Here is a 25739-nt window from a genome sequence, read left to right on the forward strand (position 1 = left end):
ATGGAGTATCAGGATTTTGATGTTGGATCCTCCAACATGGCAAGGTAGAAGGCTTAAGATCAAGGACTTCATCTTGAGAAGCATATCAGTTAAACACTGTAGAGACAAGGACTGCTTCTTTTAAAACTACTAGTATATCTTGAAGTAGGTCAGTAGGTCATGGTTAGATCTCTTTAGTTTCTCGTGAATATCAAAGCTTACAATTCAGATGTTGGAGGATCCAACATCAAGATCCCTAAATTGTAGACATGAGAACATACTCTGCATTCACACGAAAACAGACATTTCAGACACAGAATAGTTAGTTGCTGTGACTGACCCGCTTGTGAAATGTTTCCAAGATTCCATTGCACAATGTTTAGTTTATAAATTGTTTAACTTCTTCCCACACAGTAGGATTTAGCAAATAAATTGGAAATTAGAATTGAGTGAACAATTCATAAAGAGTAATTCATGTTATGAATGTCACCTCTTTTTCCTATTTATGAATTACCTGTGAGTAGACCATGATTTGCTTGAATTTGTATGTTGATCAAAATAGTTCACCAAATAATTTCAGCCAACAACTCTTGGGGTATAGCTTGTTCGCAAGCAGTATTTGATATTCAGAATTCAAACTGCTTGATTATATGTTTATATAAACACACATGATTATATATTTCTGTTCCCTGGTTGGATAAGTGTAACTCTTAGAACAGAGTTTTTTATTTTAAATAATTGTGATTAAGATTCAAAATTTGCTTTGCATGAATATTCTGCAATATTTGCTAAAAAAAAAAATCCCTCTTTTGGCCAACACTTCTGCTGATAAATTTGCCAAGCAATTTCATTTAGAAATTCAAACCAATATATGCAGAAACATGTTGCACTTTTCTCATTGCTGGAATAGAAATCCTTATTTCTAGTTCTCACACAAACTCTTTGCATGTGATAACTCCACCTAGATGTTAATGCTCACCAGACTACAATATGTACTTTTTCTGTATGCTTTGAAAACAGATAGAAATCTAATTGTATATATCTCTTCCCCTCTGCTCAAACAGTGATCGTATATTAGGTCTACATCAGACCTTAAGAATTCAAAATTTTCAGTAATCAGCTCTTTTAAAACATTGACTAGATGAGCACACAATAGCAGACAAACTGTCTCTCACAAAAATAGCCTTCCATGACACACTCTGCAACCCAGCAAGGAGTGATGCTTTCTCTTTTTTTCAGTTTTCACAAGTCCTCACCTTAAACCTTCACTTTACCAGATTTTTTTCCCCCCAGAACTGGAAACTAGAATAATCTATCCAGCTATACTAACCTGCAGGAATTCTTCCAAACCTTCTCTCTGCATGCTACAGATGCCGTTAGGATCACATCAAGTGTAGAAATACCATTAGTTGCAATGTGTAGCATTTTGGACATTCAAAATCTATATGTTACTGTTCATTGGACTAGGGTGTCACACTTTGCTTCTCCCCAGTACACTTGTTGCAACAATCTCTGCGTATGGGCTTTTTCTTTATGTTGTCTTGTGGTTAAGGACTCATTCCTGTGAGCTGACTTTAACCTTATGAAACATGCCTCTGGTTCCTGTCTCTCTCACTGAATAGTTCTTCATATAAGGTGCGCTGTCTATAGTGGTTAGAGTACAGTGATAGAGTGAATAGCAACTCCAATAAATGTGTGTAATTTATCCAGCTTATTTTTGTTTTCTTGAACAAACAGAAAAGAACAGCCACAGAAAAGCAAAGCAGATGGATCTAATGCTTAAATTGAACTGCTCCCCCTCCAGGCAGACTCCCAGCAATGCCATTCCCTGCAGAGATCTTTCACTAGAACTAAATGAATACATGTCAGTAGATTGTAGTTTATCCTACTGCTTCAACATAACTGACACCCAAGCCCAAAGATCTCTTACATTAGCATCAGGCAGAAATATTGCTAGAAATTTTAGCTTCATACGTAGCCCTTCACATGTCCTCTAATACAGGTCTTTTCATGCTGCATTTCATAGTAAAGATGCTTTATTAAAAATAAATGATTGAATGCATTAGTGGTCAAGTGCACACATCTCATTTCATGTGCCTGTTATCACCTACAGGCTGAAGTTTCTCACAGTAAGATTATTAGAATGCTCCACTTTATCCTGAAAAAGACAGTAGTCTCATTATGGGATAATTACTTTGAGAATACCATCTCTTTCTTATATTTTAGAAATGTATTTATATAGTATCTGTGTGTATATATATATATACACACATGTTCATGAATATCCTTCTAAATTTATAATAGTGTACCTATGTGTGTGGGTGTGAATATTATAGGTGAGGCAGGTAGTGTTACCTATAGTTAAGATTGACCAACACTTAAACCCCTATTTCAGTTGCTTATAACTTTGCCAAACCAATTGTCTTGGCTGAAAATGTACATGCTGGGTCTCTGCTTCAGGAAAAAAATTTTCGAAAGTTTTTCAGAAAAAATGGTTCAGTTTTTTGCAAGAGTGAAATTAGGGGAAAAATGTGTTTTGTCCGTGTTTTAAAAAACAAAACAAAAGAACTTACCATTTCACTGAGAATCTCTAGCGCCTCTGTACTTTGGAGCAGGGATCTCCTTAGAGTCAAGGATGTGCCTTTTGATGAATGAAGCCCTCTACATTCAAGTCAATTTCCTCCTCCTGCCCTATGGTATTTTGATGCCAGTAGGGGGAGCCTTGCGAGCACAGGAGAGACCGTCTCTATGCTATTAGTTCCTGTGCCCAGTGCAACAGGTGTCCACAGCAGCTGGAGGGAGAAATTGCAGGGAAAGCACTGCTCATACCCTGCAGCCCTGGGCTAGAGTTTGCTCAGTCACTTTGTGGGGATAGCGTGACACATTCTGGATGGCATGTAATAACTGTGATGGGATTCTAGCCCAAACTCAAAGTATTATTTACATGTCCCTGATATGATATCGCAAAAGTGATTTCCTTCCTGCCTCCCCACAATTAGCATGCTTTCACAGCCTAAATATGTGGAGCGGCTTTTTGGTACACTGTGGGAAAATGGGTGTTATTTTTTGTATTGAGATCTGTGAAGAGTCAGAACATCCAATTTTGCTTCTCTTGATCTGAAGCGATTATCACTTTCCTGTTTGCAGAAACTACAGTTGCATTTAAAAAAAATTTTTTTTAATTGATGTCCCAAATAACTTCCCCCTCTTAACAGAACATTTCCATTTCTGTTACATCCCCAGTAGCCTGGCTTCAACAGAAAACTTCTCCTTCCACCTATGAATGTAAGTCACAACAGCAGCCTTCCTTCATTGAGGGAGGCTAATGTAACCATAGGTTTCATTGCAGAGTGAAGTCTGTCACTCATAATCCTTCCTGGTCTGAGGAGAGATCTTGAATCTCTCACATTGCAATGCAGAGTGCTAACTGTGAGGACCACTAGGCCAATGCCCATACTGTAGTGCCAGCTGTATTCTACTGAATAAATAAATGACACAGTCTATGGGCTTGGCTACACTGGAGAGTTGCAGCGCTGCAACTTACTCACCGTCCACACTTGCAAGGCACATACAGCGCTGCATCTCCCTGGCTGCAGCGCTGGCTGTACTCTTGTTCTGCCTGGGGTATAACGATTGCAGCGCTGGTGATGCAGCGCTGCTCCGCCAGTGTGGCCGCCAAAAGCGCTGTAATTGGCCTCCAGAGGTATTCGGAGGTATCCCAGAATGCCTGTTCAGCCACTCCCAGCAGCGCTGCAGATGCTGCAAATGTGGCCACACTGCAGCGCTGGTAGGTGTCAGTGTGGAGACACTGCAGCGCTTTCCCTACACAGCTGTACGAAGACAGCTGTAACTCCCAGTGCTGTACAGCTGCAAGTGTAGCCATACCTTAATTCTACTATATGCAGTTGCATAAATGAACTTTATTTATATGAGCTGTTATGTTGTGACTACTTGGTCATAACTAGTCATTGTTACCTTGTATCTTCCCACTCCCCTCCTCTCTTCTCTCCCCTTGGATCAGTTTTTTGATCTATTTGTTTATAGTTAGAACGTAAGCTTTGTGGCAGGGGTTGTCTTTTTGTTACATGTGTGTACAGGTGTCAAATCTCATATTACTACCATAAAATAGTTTAGCCAGTTAATTAGGCTGAAAAATTTAGGTTTGCTCTTCATTGATCCATCTGCTCTGTATCTTTTTAGTTCAGGCACATTCCATAGATAAGATCTAGGTCCTTCGGTGCAAAGTGGTTATTCATTAAAAATACAGTTCAGCTTATTGGCATTTGTTCCTCTTTGCTATAACATGACCCAGATGTAAGCAACTGTTCATAGAAAAAAATAAAGATATTTGTATGCAGAGAAGCTATTTTCCTCTTTTCATAACATTTCAGACATGACAATATATCTTGATGTACAGTATTCTCCTGCCCAGGATATCCAATGTCAGATCAAAGTAAGTGATGTTAACTTCATCTATTATTAAAGTGAGTCTTCTAAATATAATTAAATATAGGTTTACAGTGTTAAAACCCACATTTTGCAGCCTACAGTTCTGTCTGTGGTTAAGAGTGTGTCTAGAGTCAGATACATTTGTGATGGAAAAGCAGGGAGAGTGTTATGCCAGAGAGAATTCACCAATTCTAAATGTACCCAATTATATTATTTTGGCTTATGGTAATGGTAATTCTCAGTAGTATTACGATTGATTGTTTGTACTGTGGTAGCATCTACAGGTGCCAGCCCTGTTGTGCTAGATGCTGTAGGAGTGTACGGCTTCAGAGAACACTCCTTTAAAGTACAATATTCTGTGTGCAGTCTTTATCCTAGATTTATGTCTTGGTATCAAGAATGTAGGTTAGTATGGTTTGAGGCTATGCCAGCAGAAATTAGCAATATGATTAACCTCTTCACTGCTGAGTCGCTGCAACCTCCTAATGCTAAAAGAATAGTGTCATAACCAGCTAATCTCCTTCATAATGTCAATATTCATGTACATCTTATTTTTCCTATAGATCATGTACTTTTTAAAGTGTTGTGATCACATGATCAGAAAATCCTATTTAATAATGTATTCAGTGTGGTTATTTTCCTGGTAGTAAATTGAAGATGATGATCTACATATCTACGTTGTGAAGTTGTTCTGAATTGCTGAAATCCTTATTTTGGGTCCTGATACTGTGAGATGCTTGGGTGACCTCAGTTCCCACTAATTTCTCTGGACTTCATGTGTGCCCCAGAATATTTTGTTGTTCTTTGGATGCACATTTAACTGGGATAGCATTAGATTCAGGTGTGAAATACAGATTTGCTCATTTGATTACATCTGGAAATATTCTAACAAAGATTTATTTTGGTGGCTCTTAGTCAATTGTCTTTACATATTAATTTAAGCAATATATAAAACTTCTATACACACTGACTAGAAATTTACAAGTGCTCCAGTATACATGAGCTTAAATACAAAAAGGAATTTTAATGTAAATGTTTTCTACACATTTCCCCCTAAGATTCACTAGTAAAATAGGAAACCTTCATTTGCACACATTTGTTACTTAGGCCCGGCATCTTGCTTATTGTGGTACTGTGCATGAGGCTTTTCATAGGAGAACAGATTCCTAGAAGACCATCACCGTTTGCCGTGTGAGGTGTGAATGTTGTTGTTCTTGATCTGTTGCAGTCACGTCTGCTTTATCATGCAGGCAAGTCTGCAGTGAGAGCCTGCCATACTGTGTCTCTTTGGTTTCTAGAATGGAACACAATGAACATTTTTGAAGTGTGTGGTTCAGTTCCTCCCCTTTAGCCAGAAGTGATACTCATAGACCAAAAATTTAAACTTTAAAAATTTTTTTGGCTACTTATATTGATTCTTTTCCAGGGGAGTTAAAAGTGAGGTAGTGCTGAAGGGCACGTTCAGTTATCCATTCCTAGAATCCTCTTTTTCTGTAGTCTTAGACAATGGCCCAGCATTTAAAATGTATTTAAGTGTTGCTGCGCTTAGCACTGCAATACCTGTTTCATTTTCAAAAGGGATTTAGGCACTTGGGAAAATCTCATTGATGGATGATAAGATTTAAGCTCCGAAGTCACTTTTAACAAAGAGGCAAAGGCTCCTAAATCAGGTATGTTTTGCAATGCCTAAATACCTTTAAAAGTCTGAGCCTCTGTTAATATACCAACGTATCTCACTGCTGAGTTCCTGTTCTGGTACCAAAGTGGGGATGGATGTCCCAATAATTGTGTGACGTGACAAGTGTAGCGCTGGGTATAAAAAGGTAAATACTTTCTATGCAAAATTTTGAAAATTGTATTTTAAAATATTACTTGAATTTCTCAGTTTTTCAATTAAACAAAAATTTTCATGTTAGTGTTAAAAAACCTGAAAAAAATCTCCTTTTTCCCCCTTCCTTTTCCCAGTGGGGAAAAACAGGAGCATAAAGGGCTGAGAGAGAGACCCTGAAAACCAAAAGGTTTTCACTTCTCAAGAAATTAAACAAACTTTATTTTTTCTTTTTGTTGAAAAGTTTGAAAATTTTGAGGGCAACAGATTTTTCCAGAAACGTTATTTGTCTTTGGAAAAAAAAACCTTTTTTGACCAAAAAAAAGAACTTTTTTTTTTATTCCAAAAATTTCAGTGGTCTCTAGTCAATGATGTGCTTGCCTCGATTTCATACTCCCAGGGTCTGCAGTTGGGAGGTGAGATTGTAGCATGTGTAGACCCTCTGGCTGAAGACCCCAGAAATAGTTTACTTGACAAGGGAGAGGAAGCAAGAGGTAAGAGATTGGGGTTTATGGAGGGGAGAATTGTGTACAAGGGCTAGACGCTCTGTAACAAAGCTGAAATGTTTTCTATTTTTAGGTAGAGAGGCAAGGATAATCTGTAAAACATAGCACAGACCTCTGTTAAATTACCCTCCCCTGACACCCAGGAATGTGAACTAGACCTGTTAGTGATACCTCAGTTAAATCACTCTGTGGTTACATTGCTGCACTCATATGGTGTGACAGTAACTGCTCCTGAATTGAGCGAGTAGGCTACCCTCCCCATAGGTAATTACAGCCAGAGCTCCCTATCTATTTGTGTTCATTGCGGGTGTGTGATATCTTTAAAGGGTGAGTGATGGTCTACTGTGTTACTGTGGTGTGATTACATATAGCAGCACTGTGCTCTCTGACGGAGAGGCTGGAAGGGAGAACCCACTTCCAGATATGAGTACACCACCACCAAAGTTATGCATGCCCTGCCCTGGGGTTTGGGTGTGTCTAACTTGGCTTACACAGAGACCTGGGGTTAGTGTCTGCTGTTACATACTTTTAATTCTCATGCTTACTGAATATACCAGGTAAGAGAGGCGTGTTCCGATCAAAACCTAAAGTCACCACACTAAATAGCCTCTGGCTTTCCAAGACAGAACAGGTTCTTTTCACAAATTATAATTCTGAGTGACGGAAGACTTCTTTAAAAAGTTGAAATATAACTAAAACGTATGGATCCTGTCCTCCAGGCTTTTGCAGGAATGCCAGTGTATCTTCTACCTTTCTGTTGTTCTTGTGCTTTAACTCTGATTGTTGTTCTATACGTATCTGGGTCACATCAGGGCACTCATGCTAGTGCCTGTGCTGTCAGCTGGGAGGTGGTGGTTTGTGTTCAGTCGTGTGCACACACTGTTTGAGTGCTAATAAGTCTTTGCAGGAGTGAAGTAATTGCTTGTTGCTCCAGCACACCAGACTGACCAGACAAATTGCATCATCGCTGTGTTGCTCTGAGAGGCGAATGTTTCCACTAGCCGTGGAAGCGAGGGGAAAAGAACAAAGTACACGGACAAATGCAATTACTAAAGCAAATCAAAATATTGTGCCATCGGATCTGCAACCACATTAAAACCAGTGAGCTGTAGGGAAACGGCAGAAAATATGCTCAACATCAGGTGAAAATCTGGATGAGAAATTAAGAAGCTGAAACTGGATGGTGGTCTGGATAATACCAGGACAGACCAAAACTAACAACAAAAAGCAGGCGAGGCCAAGAATATAAAAAGAAAAGCCACCCTAAATCACGGTTGGAGGAAACCACTATGCAACCTGTCTTGTGTAGATTTCCTTCCTTGTCTTCCCTCCTCCCCATTCTTGTTAATTTTTCACATGAAATGCCTATTGAACTTGGCTCCAGAGGAGAGAAAACAGGTGGCATTTAATGATATGAAGTGGTACAATACAACAGAAGCCTCAAATGTCCTCCTTGCCTTAGGGACCAGACTCCAGTAGCTCTGACAAGAGGTCCCGTGAGGGCAATTTCTGAGATTGGAATCATGCCTTCCTTGAACTAGAACTACTGCTGAAAGGCACGGATGTAATCCAGTGTGCTGCTGTGTATTTTTTAAAAGGAAGGGAGAAGAATTGCATGAAAAATGATAAAACCTGGAAAACTTTTAAAATAATCTTTATAGTTTTGTGAAATTCTTACTTTCCCCAGTTTGGATGAGTACCAGGAAATTCAAATTGAGTTTAAGGAAACGTTAATTTCACAGTTACATTATGTTAAAACGCTGTGGGTGGTGGTTTTGATGTAGAGATAGCAGAAGAAGGTAGTGGCACACGAAGAGGAGACAATTAGTGGCAGTGCTACATGCAGCAGAGTCGCAGGAGGGGAGAGAGATATCGAGAGATCAGTGTAATGATGTTTCCCTTAAGACTACCGTATTGTAACAAGAACCCCAGCACTGCTGGAAGTTAGTCTAAAGTTCTAGAGCTGTTAAAGGTATGGAACAGTCTGCTGCAGCTCTGCTGATCAAAAATAGAAAGGATGCCTTGTAGTTTAGGCACTGGGTTAGGACTCAGGAGATCTAGATTCAATTCCTCATCTCTGCCACGGACTTTCTGTGTGTCCTTGGGCAAACTACTCAATTTCTCTGTGCCTAATTTCCATGACTGTAAAATCAGGATATTGCTTTCTTACATCACAGGATGTTGTATAGCTAAACTCATTAATGTTTACAAGGTGCTCAGCTTCTACAGAGGTGGAGTATCTGGATAGAACTTTCACGCCTGTTGAAATAAAGGTGGTGGTAAGAGATTGGTCTTTGATGCCTACCATCAGTCACATGACAGAGGTCAAGATTACAAAAGCTTATGACACTGTCACATGATAGGGATGACTAGCCAGTAACCCCAGTGCCGGCCATTACACCTTCCTCTTTCTTAAATAATAAAAAAAAATCAAATATCAATCCAAACCAATAAACAGAAACTAATTTGGCCACTTGCCAGTTAATAAAATAGACAAATGGAGATGTTCCAGATGATGATGAGGTTAGATAATCTGAAGCTGCTTGACTAGTGCTGCTTAAAATTTTTCATTTGGCACTTATTTTGGATGAAAAATGGCCCCTGCCTTTTTTAAAATGAAAACTTTCACAAAATGCATTTCTCTTTCTGATTTTTTTCATTGAAATGGAAACTTTTGACATTTCAGTTTTTTGAATCTTCAGTTTTTGTTTTCCACTTATCTCCCCCCACTTCTTTTCCTTGTTCATTTCTGCCACTGAAGGCAATAGAAAAAGTGATACCTCTTTTGTTCCCTCATTTAATTTATTTCATTTGTCCTCTTTTCACTCTGTAAGTTTGCAAAACTCATTTAACTTTGGAAAAGTTACAGAATGGCACAGAGATGAATGAAACTCTGTATCTGCAAAGTTCAGGAAGTTTTGTCAAGTTACGGAGTAGAACAGAATAATTGCCAGACTTGATCAGACTCAGTCTGTTCAGTTCAGTCTCCTGTCTCTGACAGTGGCCAGCACCAGATGCTTCAGAGGAAGGTGTAGGAACCTTACAGTAGAAGATGATGGATAATCTGCTCCCACATTGTCTCTTGATTTAGCTAGAAATTGATTTAAGGCTTGAAGCACAAGGTTTAATATCCCTTCCAAATTTTTTTTTATAATTAAGTATGGTAACTCTGGATATTCTTGATATCCATACAATGTCCCATTTTGAATCTTGCTAAACTGTGGGTTTCAATTACTTCCTTTGGCAGTGAGTTCCACAATCTAATGGCACATTTTAATTTGGTTGAGTGTCCCCTTGTTCTTGTATTGTGAGACAGGGAGAACTGATGTTCGGGACCTACCTTCTGTAGAGCACTCCTTATTTCATATACCTTATCTCCTGTTTCATTCCTCTCCTGTTGAGGTAAACAGTCCCTGTATTTTCAATCTCTCTCCATATGAGAGTTTGTCAAAGCCCTTGATCATTCTTGTCACCCTTCTCTGAACCGCCTCTAGTTCTGCAATATCCCTTTTGAGAGGGGGTGACCAGTGCAGCAGCTCCATATAAGGTCACTTAATTGATTTATAAAAAGGAATTCTAATATTGTCTGTATTATTTTTCTATCCTATTCCTTATGCATCCTAACATCATCTTCGCTTTTTTGACCAGAACTGCCTATTGAGCGGAAGTCATCATCAGATGTCTACGATGATGCTTAGGACCGTTTTCTGTGTTAATAATAGTTAATTTAGAACCTACGAAGGTATATAGGTACTTTATATTTTCCCCTCCAAAGTATATTAGATTGCATTTATTGACATTAAAATTCATTTGTCATGTTACCCATTCACTTATCTTGTTTAGGTCTCTGAAGTTTCTCACAACACCTGTACCCCCATCTTCTGTACCTTATCTCCACAAAGGGGAGGGGGCAGGGGAACAACACAACAGGGCTCAGGAGAGAGGGAGCTTGCTGGCAGCAGGTGCTGTCTCAATTTGCTAATCTACTTAAAAAGGCAATGTACTTAGAGTGGGATCAATGTACTTAAAGGGGCAATGCACCTCTCTCTCACACACCATGTGCATCTCTGTCTCTCTCTGCCATGCTGTCTCCCCTCCCTCCATTCGTGCTGCCTTGTAAAGTGTGAGGCTACACTAACAATGTGTTACTCCTTGAGGGACGTTTGTTAATAACTACCATCTGTGAAACTCAGTGGCTTTCTGATCACATGGCTGCTTCTTACTCTTAGAAGAGTTCAATATTGTCCTGTTTGGCTATGAGGGGGATCCAGCAGTTTGAGCCTATGTTTGCTGCTTTTGATGTTTCTGGAGAACAGACACTTTTCTTCACCCTTTCTGCCTGAAATATTGAGATGCTTTTTGTTTTCCATTGCATTTTTCACCCTGTTTCCTTTTCAGCTTGGACAAATTGTACTTTTCACACTTCCCTGCTGTTAATGGCTGGCTGCAGTTGTATTCTTTTGGGTTCTTTTTGTGTCTGTCTTTGTTTTAAGTTGTTTTGTGTTTTTGTGTTAAATGCAGTGGAACTCTTGTTTTTGTTGCCATAGTACACACAGTAGATGCAGGGAACAATGTAAAATTCTTGATGCCGAATGAAGTGGCTATATCAGTAACTGCATCCCTAGAGGGGATGGAGAAGATGATTAGGAAAGGAGCAGATGGTAAAGAAATAGAGAATTTGAGAAGGGAAAAACAGGAAAAGGTCATCTTGTCCATCCCTCCTCTGATGCAGGGATATTCACTACAGAATGTTGTTGACTTCTTTGAGTCTAGATTTAAATTACTCTAGTGATGTGGCTTTGTTTTATTTGTCTAACATCAGCTTATGATCAGAAGCCTTTTATCCTGTTCACCATAGCGGAAACCTCAGCTCTATTTTATACCCTTCTGTTCTTCATTAGGGATAGACTAAGGAGTTTGGTAGATCTTAGTTTTATAAAAGTACTAGTTGTCTCTATAGTGCCTAGAAAATAGGGTTGGGATTTCTGGGCATTACTACAATACAAATAATTAGTAATAATATTAACTCACTGATTTTAAGGCCAGAAGGGACCATTGTGACCATCTACTCTGAACTGAATAAAACACGTCAGACTAGATGATCATAATAGTCCCTATGGGCTTTAAATTCTATGAATCCATAATTCTCATTGGCTCTCATGGGAGCTGGATCATGCCCTAAGCAAACATACATCTGAAGAAATATTCTGTGATAACAACTTTGTTCCTGAGAGTTCAAGGTGAATAGTTTTCCATTTGGAAAGCGTTCTTTTTTCAGTTGGTATGTTCATTTATTTGTTTTTGTTTGTTTGTTATTGCTTAGGTAGAATTCATCTTCGTCTTGGTTAAAGTCACTGCAGAAACTTTCATTTCAGGTGATGCCTTAAGTTCAAATTGGATGCAGTTAATCCCTTTGGTTCTTGCTGTTAGCAAATTCATGGACTTGATATTCATGCTTTTTTTCTTGGAAAGATCGAGATTGAGAAATTGTGTTGCAGAGAACTGCAATTATTACGCCCAGCTTGCAACAACAGTAATCAAGCTCAAGTCCCTTGAGTGCATAGGATCTATCACATTTATCATTTTCATTCTCAATAGCTATTTAATAACTTTTTTTCTCTTTTCTGTTTGGAACCTGAGGGCCACAAACCTTAATAGAGTTGCCGAAATGTTCCATTTCTGGCATCATTTCTTGCTGAAGTAACTGCTGCCTTTTGTTTCAAAAGCTATAGGGTATAAAACATCTACAGATTAACTCTTCAGAGACAAGGATCCTCCCACTGGAAGCTGGAAGCATCGGAAAGAGGGTAGGCAAAACTGCCACCCAAAGAAGTTGTGCCCTGAGTCCCTTGATAGTAATTGGGAAAGCTTATTCTAGATTTGACTCAAAACCCAGTAGCTAATGTGGAGCCTCCAGTGGAATCTCAGTAACTATAATTTACACAGAGATTCTCTTAGCAGTGCAGTTTCTTTTAGGAGAAGAGTTATCTAAAGCAACTTTGGTAATGGTGTCTAGTAGTAGAAACAGGGGACTGGTAGTCAGGACGCCTGGGTTCTATTCACAGTGGCAGACATGAGTTGCTATGGGACTTAGGAAAAATCTTTTTACTTCTGCGTCTATTTTCCCATATATTAAATTGGGGTAATACTTAACATACCTCACAATATGCCCCCCCACCCTCCCCCCCAAAAGTGTTGCATTTCTATGATGAAAGGTGTAACATAGATGCAAAATATTGGACCAGAATTTCAGCTGGTGTAAACTCATGTAGCTCCATTGACTTCAGTTGACACCAGCTGAGGATCTGGCTGTTGTCATTGTTATTCATTATCTGTGAATGTCTTAGCCACTACGTAATGTGATTGCACTGACAAAGCTTTATTGGAGGTAGAAGTGAAAGTCTATTGGCAGAGAGGCCTTAACGTTGATATAAGTTATTTCCCTTTCATTTGCTTGGGGTTACCTTGTACTGAATGTGGAGAAGCAGACTAATAAATCAGATAGAGTATTGCCCTGGAACATGTATGTGATCATTCCGTTTTTTTAATTTACATCCAATGAAACTGGAAACCACGTTGCATAACTAGAAGGGCATGAAAGAAGCTTCAAAAGGGTTGATTTATAGTTGACAATAAGAAAAATTCATGCATTCAGTTTAAAACTCCCCCTCGGGACTATATCAATCATTGTAGCTGTAGGGCAGTAGTAACACAGTACAATATGTGCCAACGTGTTTGAAATGTTTTATGTAACTCTTCAGTACTTCTGTTCAGTTAAAAGAAAAATAGATTTACCGTACTATGCAATTCTGGCCCTATAATTCAAGGCATCCTCTCAGAGAAACAAACACAGAAGCTAAACAGGATTAAAAATGTAAGCTAGTCCATTTTCCCCCTTGTGCATTTTTCTAACTTAAACTACTGAAGGATTAAAATAGTTTATGTAGCAGCTGTGAGATGACTTGTAGCACACATGATTGGGAGTCAGGAGAGCTAGGTTTCAGTCCCGACTCTGACTCTAAATCACAGTGTAAATTGAGACAAGTCATTACAGCTGTCTGTGCCTCCATGTTTCCCCATTTGTAAAATGAGGATAATGAGGCATATCCATTATCCCAGACAGAGTAAGGATGGTTGGGTGGTTAAGGCACAGGCATGAATTTAAGAGATCTATATTCTGTCCCTGGTTCTGCTACACATTTCCTGTGAGATCTGGGACAAGTCATTTATTTTCTCTGTGCCTCAGTTCCCCTTCAGTGAAAATGGGATGATAATTCTCTGGCTCACTTCTATATTGTGGAGATAAATCCATTGGTTGAGAGAACCCCATATTCCATAGTGATAAGATTCCATAGAAAACCTATAAATAAAAATAAAATGTTAAAAGTTCTTTGAGATTCCCTACTGAAAAGTGCTAGATCCGTGCTAAGTTTTATTATTATATTTTAAGAGATGTGTTTGTGCCCAGAATGCATTTGATTTCCATATGCTTGACTAAGACCTTGCCTAGCCACCTTGCTCCTGTGTAAATACAACCTTTTCCCATTTTGAATTGCCTAGGAAATCTCTTTGAAGCTAAACAATGAAATGCAAACCTGTAGGGTTCTTTGCTTCTGTGATTTAATTGATCAGTACAAATCAGAAGGTAATACAGTGTAGTCATTTTAAGTATTTATCACCGGTTAGTTTTCAGATTGGCATACATAACTGAAATTTAAGATCATTTTTTGGATTTGTTAGTGTGCAGCTCATGTATACCCACATGGTGTTGGTTGCCTTTTTACTTGAATGTAATCAAATATTCCACAAGGATGGGGGATTGCTGTCTTTGCACAGCAAAATTGTCTCTAGGAGCTTCCGAAGTGTTCTGATTTCTTGTAAGCTACTGTTTTATTAATTGACTAATCAAAGACTTGGATTTATTTCTTAAAATATTAATTTGTAGATAATGCACATTTAATCCTGTTCTTCCTTTCCTTGGCTATTGGGCAGTAAATCCATCCTTGTGTGGAATAAGCAATTCTATAAGCCCATGCTAATGAGGAAAAAGTGATCATTAATTAAACTTGAAGCTACAGGACGGGCCCAAAGTCTGGAGTCTTGAAAGAGTAGAGGCAGCAGTAGTTAGGGAGTTTACTTGAGTACGGCCTAGGACGTGAAGCTGTGATGTCAATGTGAACGAGAAGATAATTAAGTCGCTCACTGAGCACAGAGCTACAGAAGACATTTAATTAGCTATAGGAGCTAAAGCTGTGAAACCTGGAGTCATGCCCTGTAAATAAGAGAGGAGGTGGTGGTAGTTAAGGGGGCTAGAAGAGAGGCATATTTTGAACTGAGCTCTACAATACTGTTGGAAACCCTGGCTCAGGTCCCAAGTGATAGAAAGGCAGGAGGTGCAAGGGCCACAGAGAACCAATGGAATTTCCCTTACAGAAAAGGCGAGGGGGTGGTGACAGAATGTTTCTTGGTGTGAATGTCACCTGGGACACAATGGGCCTGTCGGGTGTAGCAGCTGTACTAAATGTGGCTGAGAGTCGGAAGCTCATTTCCTGGTTCTCAGTTCCATGCTAATTCCATTGGACCCTGCTGCCGCCTTTCTTTTTTCTTTCCCACCATGTAGTGGGAAACTAGGACTGTTTACTTATTTGCTTAGCTACTTTTGTTGTTCTAAGGCAATTATTAATTCCCTCACTAGTAATTCACAGAGCTCTTCTATGGTGAAATTACATTGACTGTCAGTCAGGGTTAGACACCTGACTGCCAGTTATGCCTTTTGGAATGTTCCCTCTAAGTGAGTAAATGGAAAAACACAACATTTTTTTTTTACTCACTCCCTTATATTTTTAGCAATCTCAGATATTAGCTACAACTCTAGTAGGGCAAAATATTCAGAGATGTGATGGGAGGGTTTTGTGTGTTGCCACTATAAAGGGATGACAACCCAGTTTCTGTTTTCATCCCAATCTTGCCCCATCTTTCCCCCTCTACAATCCAACAAAGGCATATCATCCTCAAAATTGCTAGGTTGGGATTTTTCTACCACATCTGAATTAAATTAGGCAAGAAATCTGGTTTAGGATAATCCAAAATATATTCCCCAGACTCCAAACAGCCTTCTAACTTTTTCTGCAGCTTTTATAACAAAAATATGAGGGAGAAAATATGCAGGAGGGAGATCACACTTGCTGGGCTATGTCAAATGTGGTTTTTAGTGTCCATAATAAACTTTTTGTTGATCAGGTCCTAACTTTGGGATAGCTCATCAGTTTGTGATCTAGCCTATAGTAAGGGTCAGTGCACTGTTGTGCTGTCTCTGGAGCCGCCTAAGAGGGAAGTTGTGACTCCTGGTCTCCCCATTGTGTGGGGGAGGGAGTAAACTGTGACCGATCCTGTCACAGAGGCAGGGAGAGAACATGGAGCTTGGCAGGGACAATGGACAAAGGAGAGGGAGCACAGTGGAGAGGAGAGTGCGTGATGTTAGTAGAATGGTGAACATTGAGCTCCTTCAGTCCTTAAAACATCACGTCAGATCCCGCTGGCCAGTGTTAGGAGGTGCACTGCACATGCCCCTTTTACCAGGCTTGGCGGGCCTCCATACCTTCCAACTTCCACATGGCTTAATAGGCTCATCAGTGACCCACCAGTGTCTCCTTTTCCTCAATGGGATGGGATAGCATTCTTCATGCTTTCTTTCTGAAGTGCCCCCTATGTGGCTTAGACTCCCAAATATCTTTCTTACTAACCTGAGGAGGATTTGTTCTCTTACTTAATCATAAGGAAGATGCAGTTATCTTCTTCTGCTCCACTTCTTGATGCTTGTTAATGAGCTCTAAGAGGTGTTTGACTTGAGTAATTTGTGGTCAGGATATAAAGCCTTTGGAAGGAGGGCCTAGGGCTATCCTATCGTGGGAAATATTTGGAGACTATGGGCTATTAGATTGGTGCATCCCAAAGGGAAATACTTTTTCTCTTCGTTAGTATTTTGTACAAGCTAGGGGATAAGGCACTCCTGGCAGGGCTGATTTAGCAATATCCTTCCTCCAGTATAAGCACCCCAAAACAAAAGGGGAACGGGGAAAAGGGAAGAGTGAGCTCAGCAGTTCTTCCAGAGTTTCAAGTCATTTCTATGGCTGGTGCTGAATTTCATGTCTGGTCCTGAATTACACAGCATTTACTGTGGCTCGAGAATCATAGTAAACCGGAGGCATTGTTTATAGGTGACTAATGAATATGCAACAGTCCTGGGCATTGACTAAAAATAAAAAGCTCGAACAGAATACAAAAGACACTGCGCTTTGCAGCTACTTTTGAACTTCTGGTTCTCTTGAAGCAATCACCCATCCTCTGCTTCAAAAATTGGTAACTTACTAGTGAATGGGCCCAATTCTGCTTTACTTTCCACTGGGGTAAATCCAGATGATCTTCAGTGACCTGTTGAATTTCCTCTGGACTAACCTTTGTGGAACTGAAAGCAGAATTTGGTCCAAAGAATTTGATCTTTTTAGTTTTTGCCATCTAGAAATACTCTCCAGGAACATTATAATGATAGTCGTGATTGTTAAACTTTGAGATCTTCGAACATTTATTTTCTTGGCACAAACAGTGTTGTCACTAGTGTGGGATATGGCAACAGTGAAGAAAAGAACTTGTCATGTAAATGGTATGTTCATGCTAATGCGAACACCTCTTCTGCCTTTGACTTGGAGTTCTTTTGACTTGCACATATTACACTATTTGCTGGGTCATAAAACCTCATGATGATGAGCTTGTATCCACAGATGTACCATAGCAAGAACTATTATTTTTCTGATTTCCTGGATAGAAACAATAATAAAAATACTTACCAATTACAGTGAGCTTTTCAATTTCAAAGCATTTGACAAACATTATCTAATCAGCCCTCGTAACTCCCCTATGTGATAGGTAATATTATTCCTATTTGACAGAAGGGCAAATTAGGGCATCTTTCCTCAGAGGTCTGCATGTATAGCTAGTGATAGCCTGAGTGGGAAAGCTCGGATCTGGAACAGGATCTGATTCCATACTTTCCCCGTGTTCGGAGTATGATGGCTGCAGATTTGACATTTCAGTTCAGCTTGTTACATAGAGAGGCATGGATTGTAAAGTGTGGAACTTCCCAGAATAGGGTTGGGTCCAGTATTGGGCTCAACTGTACATGTGACCTTCATTATTGCTTAGACTGTGAACTCCTCAGGACTTGGATTATGGCTTCTTTTCTGTTTGGAAAGTATCTAGTTTATAAATAAATAAAAATAATAGCTACTATTCATGTTGATTATTTCCCTATGAGTGGCAGCTCATTTGCTGTACTTTACCATATCCGTGTGTGCAGTTTACTGCAGTTACACACACAAACAGATAGATGGGTACAAACACATTTGTTGCACACATTCACTGGTATGCTATGATGTCCAGCAATGCAAAGCAGCCATAAACCTGGCTTAGCTCACCAGAGCAGTGCAAACGACGGAGACCACTAACCTGAGTTTACATCTCTGGACACAAAGCAGCTGCAGTGTACTGGTGAATCTGGCGTTGTACATGTAGTTATGATAATTATACGCACGATTTTGTTAAACCGGTATACTAGTGAAGGCACACAAATACATGCATGGTTTTGAACGTGTGAATGCTTTCCATGGTAAAATTTTCATTTTCTTCTTGACAAACAGAAGGCCCAAACCCCAAAATATTTTAGTTTGGAAATGGTGCCTCATTTCTCAAATCGCTTCCATAGGCAGGACTCTCATCATGCACTGCTTCCCTCTCCAAGAGGGGAGACCAAGATGCATAAGGTGAAATGTAGTCTGACCAGGGTGCCTATAGTGGAGAATGAGAGCATAAGGCACTATGGCAGCTTTTCCAAACTGAAATATTTACCAAATTTCTGCCCTAAAATTGAAATTTTCCACTGCAAATTTAGACAAAAACTTCAGTACCACAGCAGCATTTTTCCTAGCGTCATGAGGTGGCTTTGCCTATTAAACCCTCCATGAATTATTAAGATCCACCATTAATTGCTTTATTATTGGTGACTTTAATTCATCTAGAAATGCATACTTTTTATATTTGCCCACTTAAGTTAATTGTAAATGGCAACTGCACACCTATATCATGTAGCAGTTAAGCCACATGTATATTTGCTCTGGGTTTAAATATGACATGCTCCTCATAGTCTGCTTCTGTTTGAGCATGCAAATTTTTGCTCCTTTCTTGATCTGTAGTTGTGCATATTTCATGCAAAGTTTTGAAAATTTAGCTCTTGGCATATGTATACTTTTAAAAAAAGATATAAGCAACAGAACATTAATTCCAAAGTTTCTTTGTACACATTCCTGTTTACAGGAAGATGATCAATTGCTTTTTACCCAGTTTAGCATTTGTTTTCTTGGTTGTCCTAGCTTGCTTGGCTGCTTAGCCTGTTTCACCTTCCTTGTGTCTGATGTAGAATCTAAATTAGATAAAAGGAATCAGGACAGGATTTCAAATTCAGTTTGCTCGCTGTATAGGCAACAGAGTAGCAACCTGAACTGCTTGAATATAATTTTGTTTCTTTAATCCTTCCCCTTTAATCTGTTTTTATATATACTATATATATATAAAAATAAATCAAATTGAGGACTGGAAGTCTTGCCTAATGTAAGTTAAGACATGACAAATGAACCTGACATTTTTTCAAGAAGGGACTCAAAGAGCATGCTGTATTTATAGTAGCAGCAAAAGTAGTTTACTGTTTTGTAGCAAAAGTATTTCTGTGCACGTGCACTGTATTAAAATTTTACCATTTGGGGTATGGTGGAGTGTCCAAATGACATCAACGGTAATTTGGACATTGACTTCAAAGGGGCCAGAAATTGGGTCCCTTTTTGGTTCTCTTGGGAGTGCTATGGCCTACAAATAATTTGGAATCCAAGGTGCTTAGATACCATGATAACGAGTGTGGTATAAATGCACAGACACACTCATTTGCACATGCTGTAAGTCTAGTGATTGGATGGGGGACTGCTTAATGGTGCTTGACTCTCTAGTGCAGGGGTGGCCAACCTGTGGCTCCGGAGCCACATGCGGCTCTTCAGAAATGAATATGCGGCTCCTTATATAAGCCCCGACTCTGGGGCTGGAGCTATAGGTGCCAACTTTCCAATGTGCTGGGGGGTGCTCACTGCTCTGCCACAGGCCCTGCCCCCATTCCACCCCTTCCCGCCCCCTCCCCTCAGCCTGCAGTGCCCTTGCTCCCCCACTTCTCCCACCTCCCGAGCCTCCTGCATGCCACGAAACAGTTGATTGGGAGGTGCGGGGGGAGGCGCTGATTGGTGGGGCTGCCGGTGGGTCGGAGACTCTGGGAGCAGGGTGGTGGAGCTAATGAGGGGCTGCTGATGTATTACTGTGGCTCTTTGGCAATGTACATTAGTAAATTCTGGCTCCTTCTCAGGCTCAAGTTGGCCGTCCCTGCCCTAGTGTCACTGATTAGCAGAATAAAGAAAAGGGAGTTACTAATAGGTGAAGTAGCCAGCTTCCAGAAGGCTACGTTTGGTGACGTTCCCCTATTTAGTACTGTTAAGAATTTCTTTTGCTGTGTTTCATGTCATCATAATCCAGGCTTTCTGTCTACAAAACTAGAGTTCTTTAGTTCAAGTTCTCAAATGTAGACGTGCAAACTGATATGTACCCATCTTGTCAGGAAAATCAATGCAAGCCAATTGTCGACTATCTTAACCTTCCTCAGCAGAGCAGTACTATAACATTATACAAACATTTGTGGTGAAAGGCGAGATATTTTTCCATCCAAATAAAAATGTTGGAAAGATAGTTTGTTCACTATGGTAGTAAAAAACAAACTATCTTAATGACTTTCACACTGATATAGTTAGCAGTGGACATGCTGAGAGTGCTTGTGTCAGGCTTTTCTTTTGTGCTTCAATGGGCAGGTAAGGTTTTCAGTTTTTCATGCCAGTATATTTGTCCTGGTTTGGATTTTTAAGCTTTTATCCCTTAGAAACTTATTACAGAAAATTATATTTTAATCATTTTTTTGCTAACTGGCTAAGAGAGTTTGTGCCAGTTCAGTCTTTGGTGTCATCTTTACATGATGCATTAATGCAGGAGAAAAATGTACAAAGCTTATTTGCCAGCTAACCAGGCTTAGCACTTCACCATCTTGTCTCTGAATAGAAAGATCTGATCAAGCACCATAGAATTGTACATCTGGAATGGCTCATGATGCTGAATTGATCCTGTATTTAGCAGGCATGGGTATTCGTACAACATTGGAGCAATTTGTGGCTGACAAATCACTATGGTCATATTACCTGTTTCTTTGTAGTTGATTTCTAATTGACAGCCCATTTCCACATACATATTTTAGTCCCAGCCCTTGCTAATTAGATTCTAATAGAAATCCCTTTGGTCTGGTGTTTTACCTTTGTCCTTCCTTGTCAAGTTGAGGCATTAATGCTACATTTTGCTCTAATAAAGAATTCATCTAGTTTGCTCCCTGCACTCTAACTGCTCTCTGGAGAGTGCTAAAGTGTGCTTAAGCATATTGTAACTGTTTACTCACAATATCTGCTGTATGCATAGTAACTTAAAATGTTCCATCTCTGTCCTGTCATTCCTAGGCTGGCATGATTCGCACAGACAAGGACGAGTTCTTCATTGAGCCTCAGGAGAAAGGCAGTCAGGAGGAAGACGGAGGCAGGACACATGTGGTATATCGCAGAGCAGCTGTGAAGAAGCCACTTCTCACCAAGAACTCAGATATCCAGTATAAAGGCAAGGCTGAGATGTTAATGACAACTGGTGTTTAATGCATAGCTAAAAGCATGTGTCTAGTAAGCAGCCTCTATGATCTGCTGCCTCTGGCTGTTTGTCCTTGAGAGTGGAAATACCTTTTCTGCTCTTTATATGTGGAAGGGTAGGGGAAGGTTGGGCTAGATTAGACAAACATTGCAGCAGCCTTAAACACTTGCCAGTGTGGCAAATCTTTTCCCCTTTTAATGTACAGGTAGGAGTGGTAATTCACCCATGATGAAGCTGGGTATTAGGCTGGATATTAGGAAAAACTTTTTCACTCAGAGGGCTGGTCTACACTACGGGGGAAAATCAATCTTAGATATGCAATTTCAGCTACGTGAATAACGTAGCTGAAGTCGAAGTATCTAAGATCGAATTACTCACCGTCCTCACGGCGCGGGATCGATGTCCGCGGCTCCCCCTGTCGATTCTGCAACTCCGTTCGGGTTGGTGGAGTTACGGAATCAATATAAGCGCGTTTGGGGATCGATATATCGCGTCTAGATGAGACGCGATATATCGATCCCCGAGCAATTGATTGCTACCAGCCGATATGGCGGGTAGTGAAGACGTATCCAGAGAGTGGTGAAGCACTGGAATGAGTTACCTAAGGAGGTGGTGGAATCTCCTTCCTTGGAGGTTTTTAAGGTCAGGCTTGACAAAGCCCTGGCTGGGATGATTTAGTTGGGAATTGATCCAGGTTTGAGCAGGGGGTTGGACTAGATGACCTCCTGAGGTCCCTTCCAGACCTGATATTCTATGATTCTATTACAAGCCACAGTTGAGCCCTATGTAAGAGCAACCCCGGGACATCACAGGTGGAGCAGCAATGCGGTGGTTCCTGTACACCTTTCAAATATGGGGGAAACATTGTCTACACGGGCTCTGCACAGGCCACCTTGGAAGGCTGCAGTGGTGTCTGGGCTTTGTGCTGGCACTTTCTTCATGGGGGATGGAGTGCCATTGGGGGTGGTTAATTTCACCCCAGAGGAATAAGATGTTGTGTCCTCAGACACAGATATGGAACTCCCATTGAATTATGTATCCAGGTTTGAGGGTAGAATTTGACTCAATATGTTGTGGAAAGAGCTGTATTAAAAGGAATCTCAAAGCTGCCAAGAAGTCTGCACTGTGTGACATAAGCAGTCTTGTATAGAAAAGAATTTTCTACCTATATGTATGGTAACTGCTTTTGCCAAGTGCCTTTTTAGCTGAGTGAGCAGTGGATACAAATCTTGTAAGTGGATATATTCACAGCTAATATTAATACTGCTATTGACTGGATTGTTTGGGTGGCAAAGCAAAAAACAGCCACATTTGGGCCCAACTCTGTTGTACAGTATAGTAAATTAATGTACTACTAATAATTTAAGAGCAACCTAGTGTTAGTTTGTTGCAGTTCTGTTATTACATACAGTACTAGGTGTGTGATTGCCATCAGCAGAAGGCTTTTTTCCAAGGGTCCTCAATGTCCCTGTAATTATGTGGCCCTTCAGTACCAGCTTCTAAAGACAAACATAAAATTGTGATACATTTGTTAATTCCTGCCTTTTCGGTGGCAGAAATGAAGCACACAAACCAGTTAGAATGTTACCTATTAACAGAGACCAGGCAGTAAAATTATAAAAAAGGCAAATAGGATCTCTTCTCCTTCAGGCCATATTCGGAGCGTATGGTGATGTAAGTTTCACAGGGCTCGAATTGAAAACAAAAAGCAGTAGCAGTCTCCTAAACTTCACCCACTTGAGACATCAAAATCATATGCCAATCAAAGCAGATTGTGCAGATGTCCTCTGGTGAGCTCCTTGAGCTGGCTCATTTCAGTGGGACTCAGATACACCCCTGGACAGAGCTGGACTAAGGCAATTGGCATGTGCCTAGGGCCCCTCCTCCCGGAGTCACACGGTCGAATTTGTTATATTAATATGTGCTTATACCATTATTGTAACGCTGAAAAATATCTCTGTCTGGCCGTTTCCTTTTAAACAAAAGAGACTTAATTTTATTCACACCTTATGGCAGTATTTTTGTTTTTAGATGGTAAATATTGCTCAGGAGTAGGAGTTTGATACACAAAAAAGCACAAATCATATTTCAGTTTTGATAGCTCAGCTCAAATATTGGCATGCTGTACCTGCTAGAGGAAGACCCTTGACAACAGGGTCTCAAACCCCTCAGTAAAATGTAGAGACCTAGTGTAAGCCTTTCTCTCACAGAGCTGTCTGAAAATAACCCTATTGTAGCAGGCTGGTAGGCATAATAGAGCAATTACAAAGCCAAAATGACAATTATGTTGCAACATTATAGTTCAACCTGTGACTATACGCAAGTACACTGCAGTTCTGTGTTTATGCAGCACCTTGCACACAGGAGGACAAGGTGCTACCGCAATACAAATGATTATTTTTAATAATAGAAAGGTAAGCAGACTGTAATTAAGGCAATTGGTTAAGGTTAAGAAGCATGCTTACTGAAGAGGGTGATGAAGAGAGAGAGTCTGATCCTGCTGGGCTTAGGACTCTGAGTTTATTTGAATTAATGCAGACTTCTGCTTGGGGAAGGGATCACTATTTTAAGTAGAGATGATTGAAATTCTTCAAATTTCAAACTTTCAGTGAAAATGTAAAAGAAAAATCACGGAAAATTTTGATGAAAAATTTTGCAAAATTCCCTTCCAACGCTCATCCCATTTTTTCACCAGTTGGTCGAACATTTTCAATATTTTGACATTTTGAAAAAAGGAGGAATAGTGTCAAGAAAATGTTCATGAAATTCTTTTTTTTTTTAAACTGGATCTAATTTTAAGTCTTCTAATTTTTTTCCATTCAGTCTGGCTTTTCCCATCGCTATTGAAAATATGCAACCTCTACTGCAGGTAGGATGATATTCATCAGTGAAAACTACTTGAAGACAGCTGTTATTTATGCTCCGGTCTTGTCAGTGTTTCAACAAGTGTTTGAATGCTAAGCCATCGTTTTCTTTAAAGGAAAATACCAGCTGACCTCTCTTCTCTGGCTTTCTGGGTATCATTGTTCCAGTTCAGTCTTGCATCTGGAGACTCCATTTCCTCTTTGAAATGATGGAGCAGCTATAGAATTGGGTTCAGCTGGCTATCCGCTGAGCTCACCACAGGGAAGTATGTTAAGTGCATGGCTGGGCTTTCTCCAGAATGCAACTAGAGGTCATAGGAGGAGCCAGTGTCTGGTTGAGGGAATGATATCCTGCTTCCGTAGGGTATAAAAGGATGATGTCACATTTGCTCCACCTTGGCATTGGTTGTAGTGAATTTTACATTACCAGATACTGTAAGGTGAACTTGAGAGCAGCGTGTCCGTACTTCTTTCTTTTTTTTTTTCTTTTATCTTAAAACAAGGGAAATGGGGACTTTATTCCAGCTGTTCAAAAAATCAGCCTTCTAGACACTGGGGACAGTGGGGTATTCTTCTTTGTACATAAAGGTTCTGCAGACTTGTTTTTTAATAAATGGAATGTGCTGGGAGAGAACAGATGTGAAAAAAAATGGCAAAGATGTGTTCTGATTCAAGACTATCTCAGATTTTCTTCTGAGTTTAAACAAAACACTATCCAAGTAGAAGGGGGAAAGTAAATACCAGTTTCTGACAGTTTAAATCACTGATTTTGGCAGATTTTTCTATTTGGCAAGGTGACAGTAATAGTCTAAGGGTATGATATATCCACCCACTCGTGCCTTTCTCACACAACTCTATTTTTCCAGTATATTAATAAACAAACTACTTATGCTTTAGACAAGTAATTGTCTTCAGAGTTCAAACAACACATTAGTACTGTAGGAGTTATTATGTTTTGACCAGAATCTGGATAATTCTTTTAGAAAGAGGCAGAAATATTTTCATGTGCTAGTTTGTGTGTTGCTGGTAAGTTGTTAAGCTCTCCAGCAGGAATATACCCTGTATTTTCTGCTGATTATATTCTTAATATGTAAATGGATGTAATAATTTGTCTTCTAATTATGCCCTCTACATTGCAATGTAGCGGGCATATTTAAAACTTATTGTTTTGAAAGATTCTACTATTTCTAGTAGAAGTCCTCATTATATAGATAGGAAATATTGCTTGAGAATGGTAAAAACTTTTACACGGTAAAACTTATTAAGTGTGCCCATTATATCATGTGTAGAATA

The 25739-nt window shown here is 39.8% G+C and overlaps 1 protein-coding gene across 3 annotated transcripts in view; it reads left to right on the forward strand.

Moving 5' to 3' along the window:
- The window catches only part of ADAMTS2 (ADAM metallopeptidase with thrombospondin type 1 motif 2), a 399572-nt gene that overhangs the window by 215111 nt on the left and 158722 nt on the right, over positions 1-25739 (forward strand). For all 3 annotated transcript variants that reach the window (XM_050961509.1, XM_050961510.1, XM_050961511.1), the window contains one exon: positions 21402-21555. In XM_050961509.1, the coding sequence (XP_050817466.1) occupies positions 21402-21555 (154 nt within the window). The remainder of the gene's footprint in view (positions 1-21401; positions 21556-25739) is intronic.

Source organism: Gopherus flavomarginatus, chromosome 7 (assembly GCF_025201925.1).
Source record: "Gopherus flavomarginatus isolate rGopFla2 chromosome 7, rGopFla2.mat.asm, whole genome shotgun sequence".
Classification (NCBI taxonomy): domain Eukaryota; kingdom Metazoa; phylum Chordata; order Testudines; family Testudinidae; genus Gopherus; species Gopherus flavomarginatus.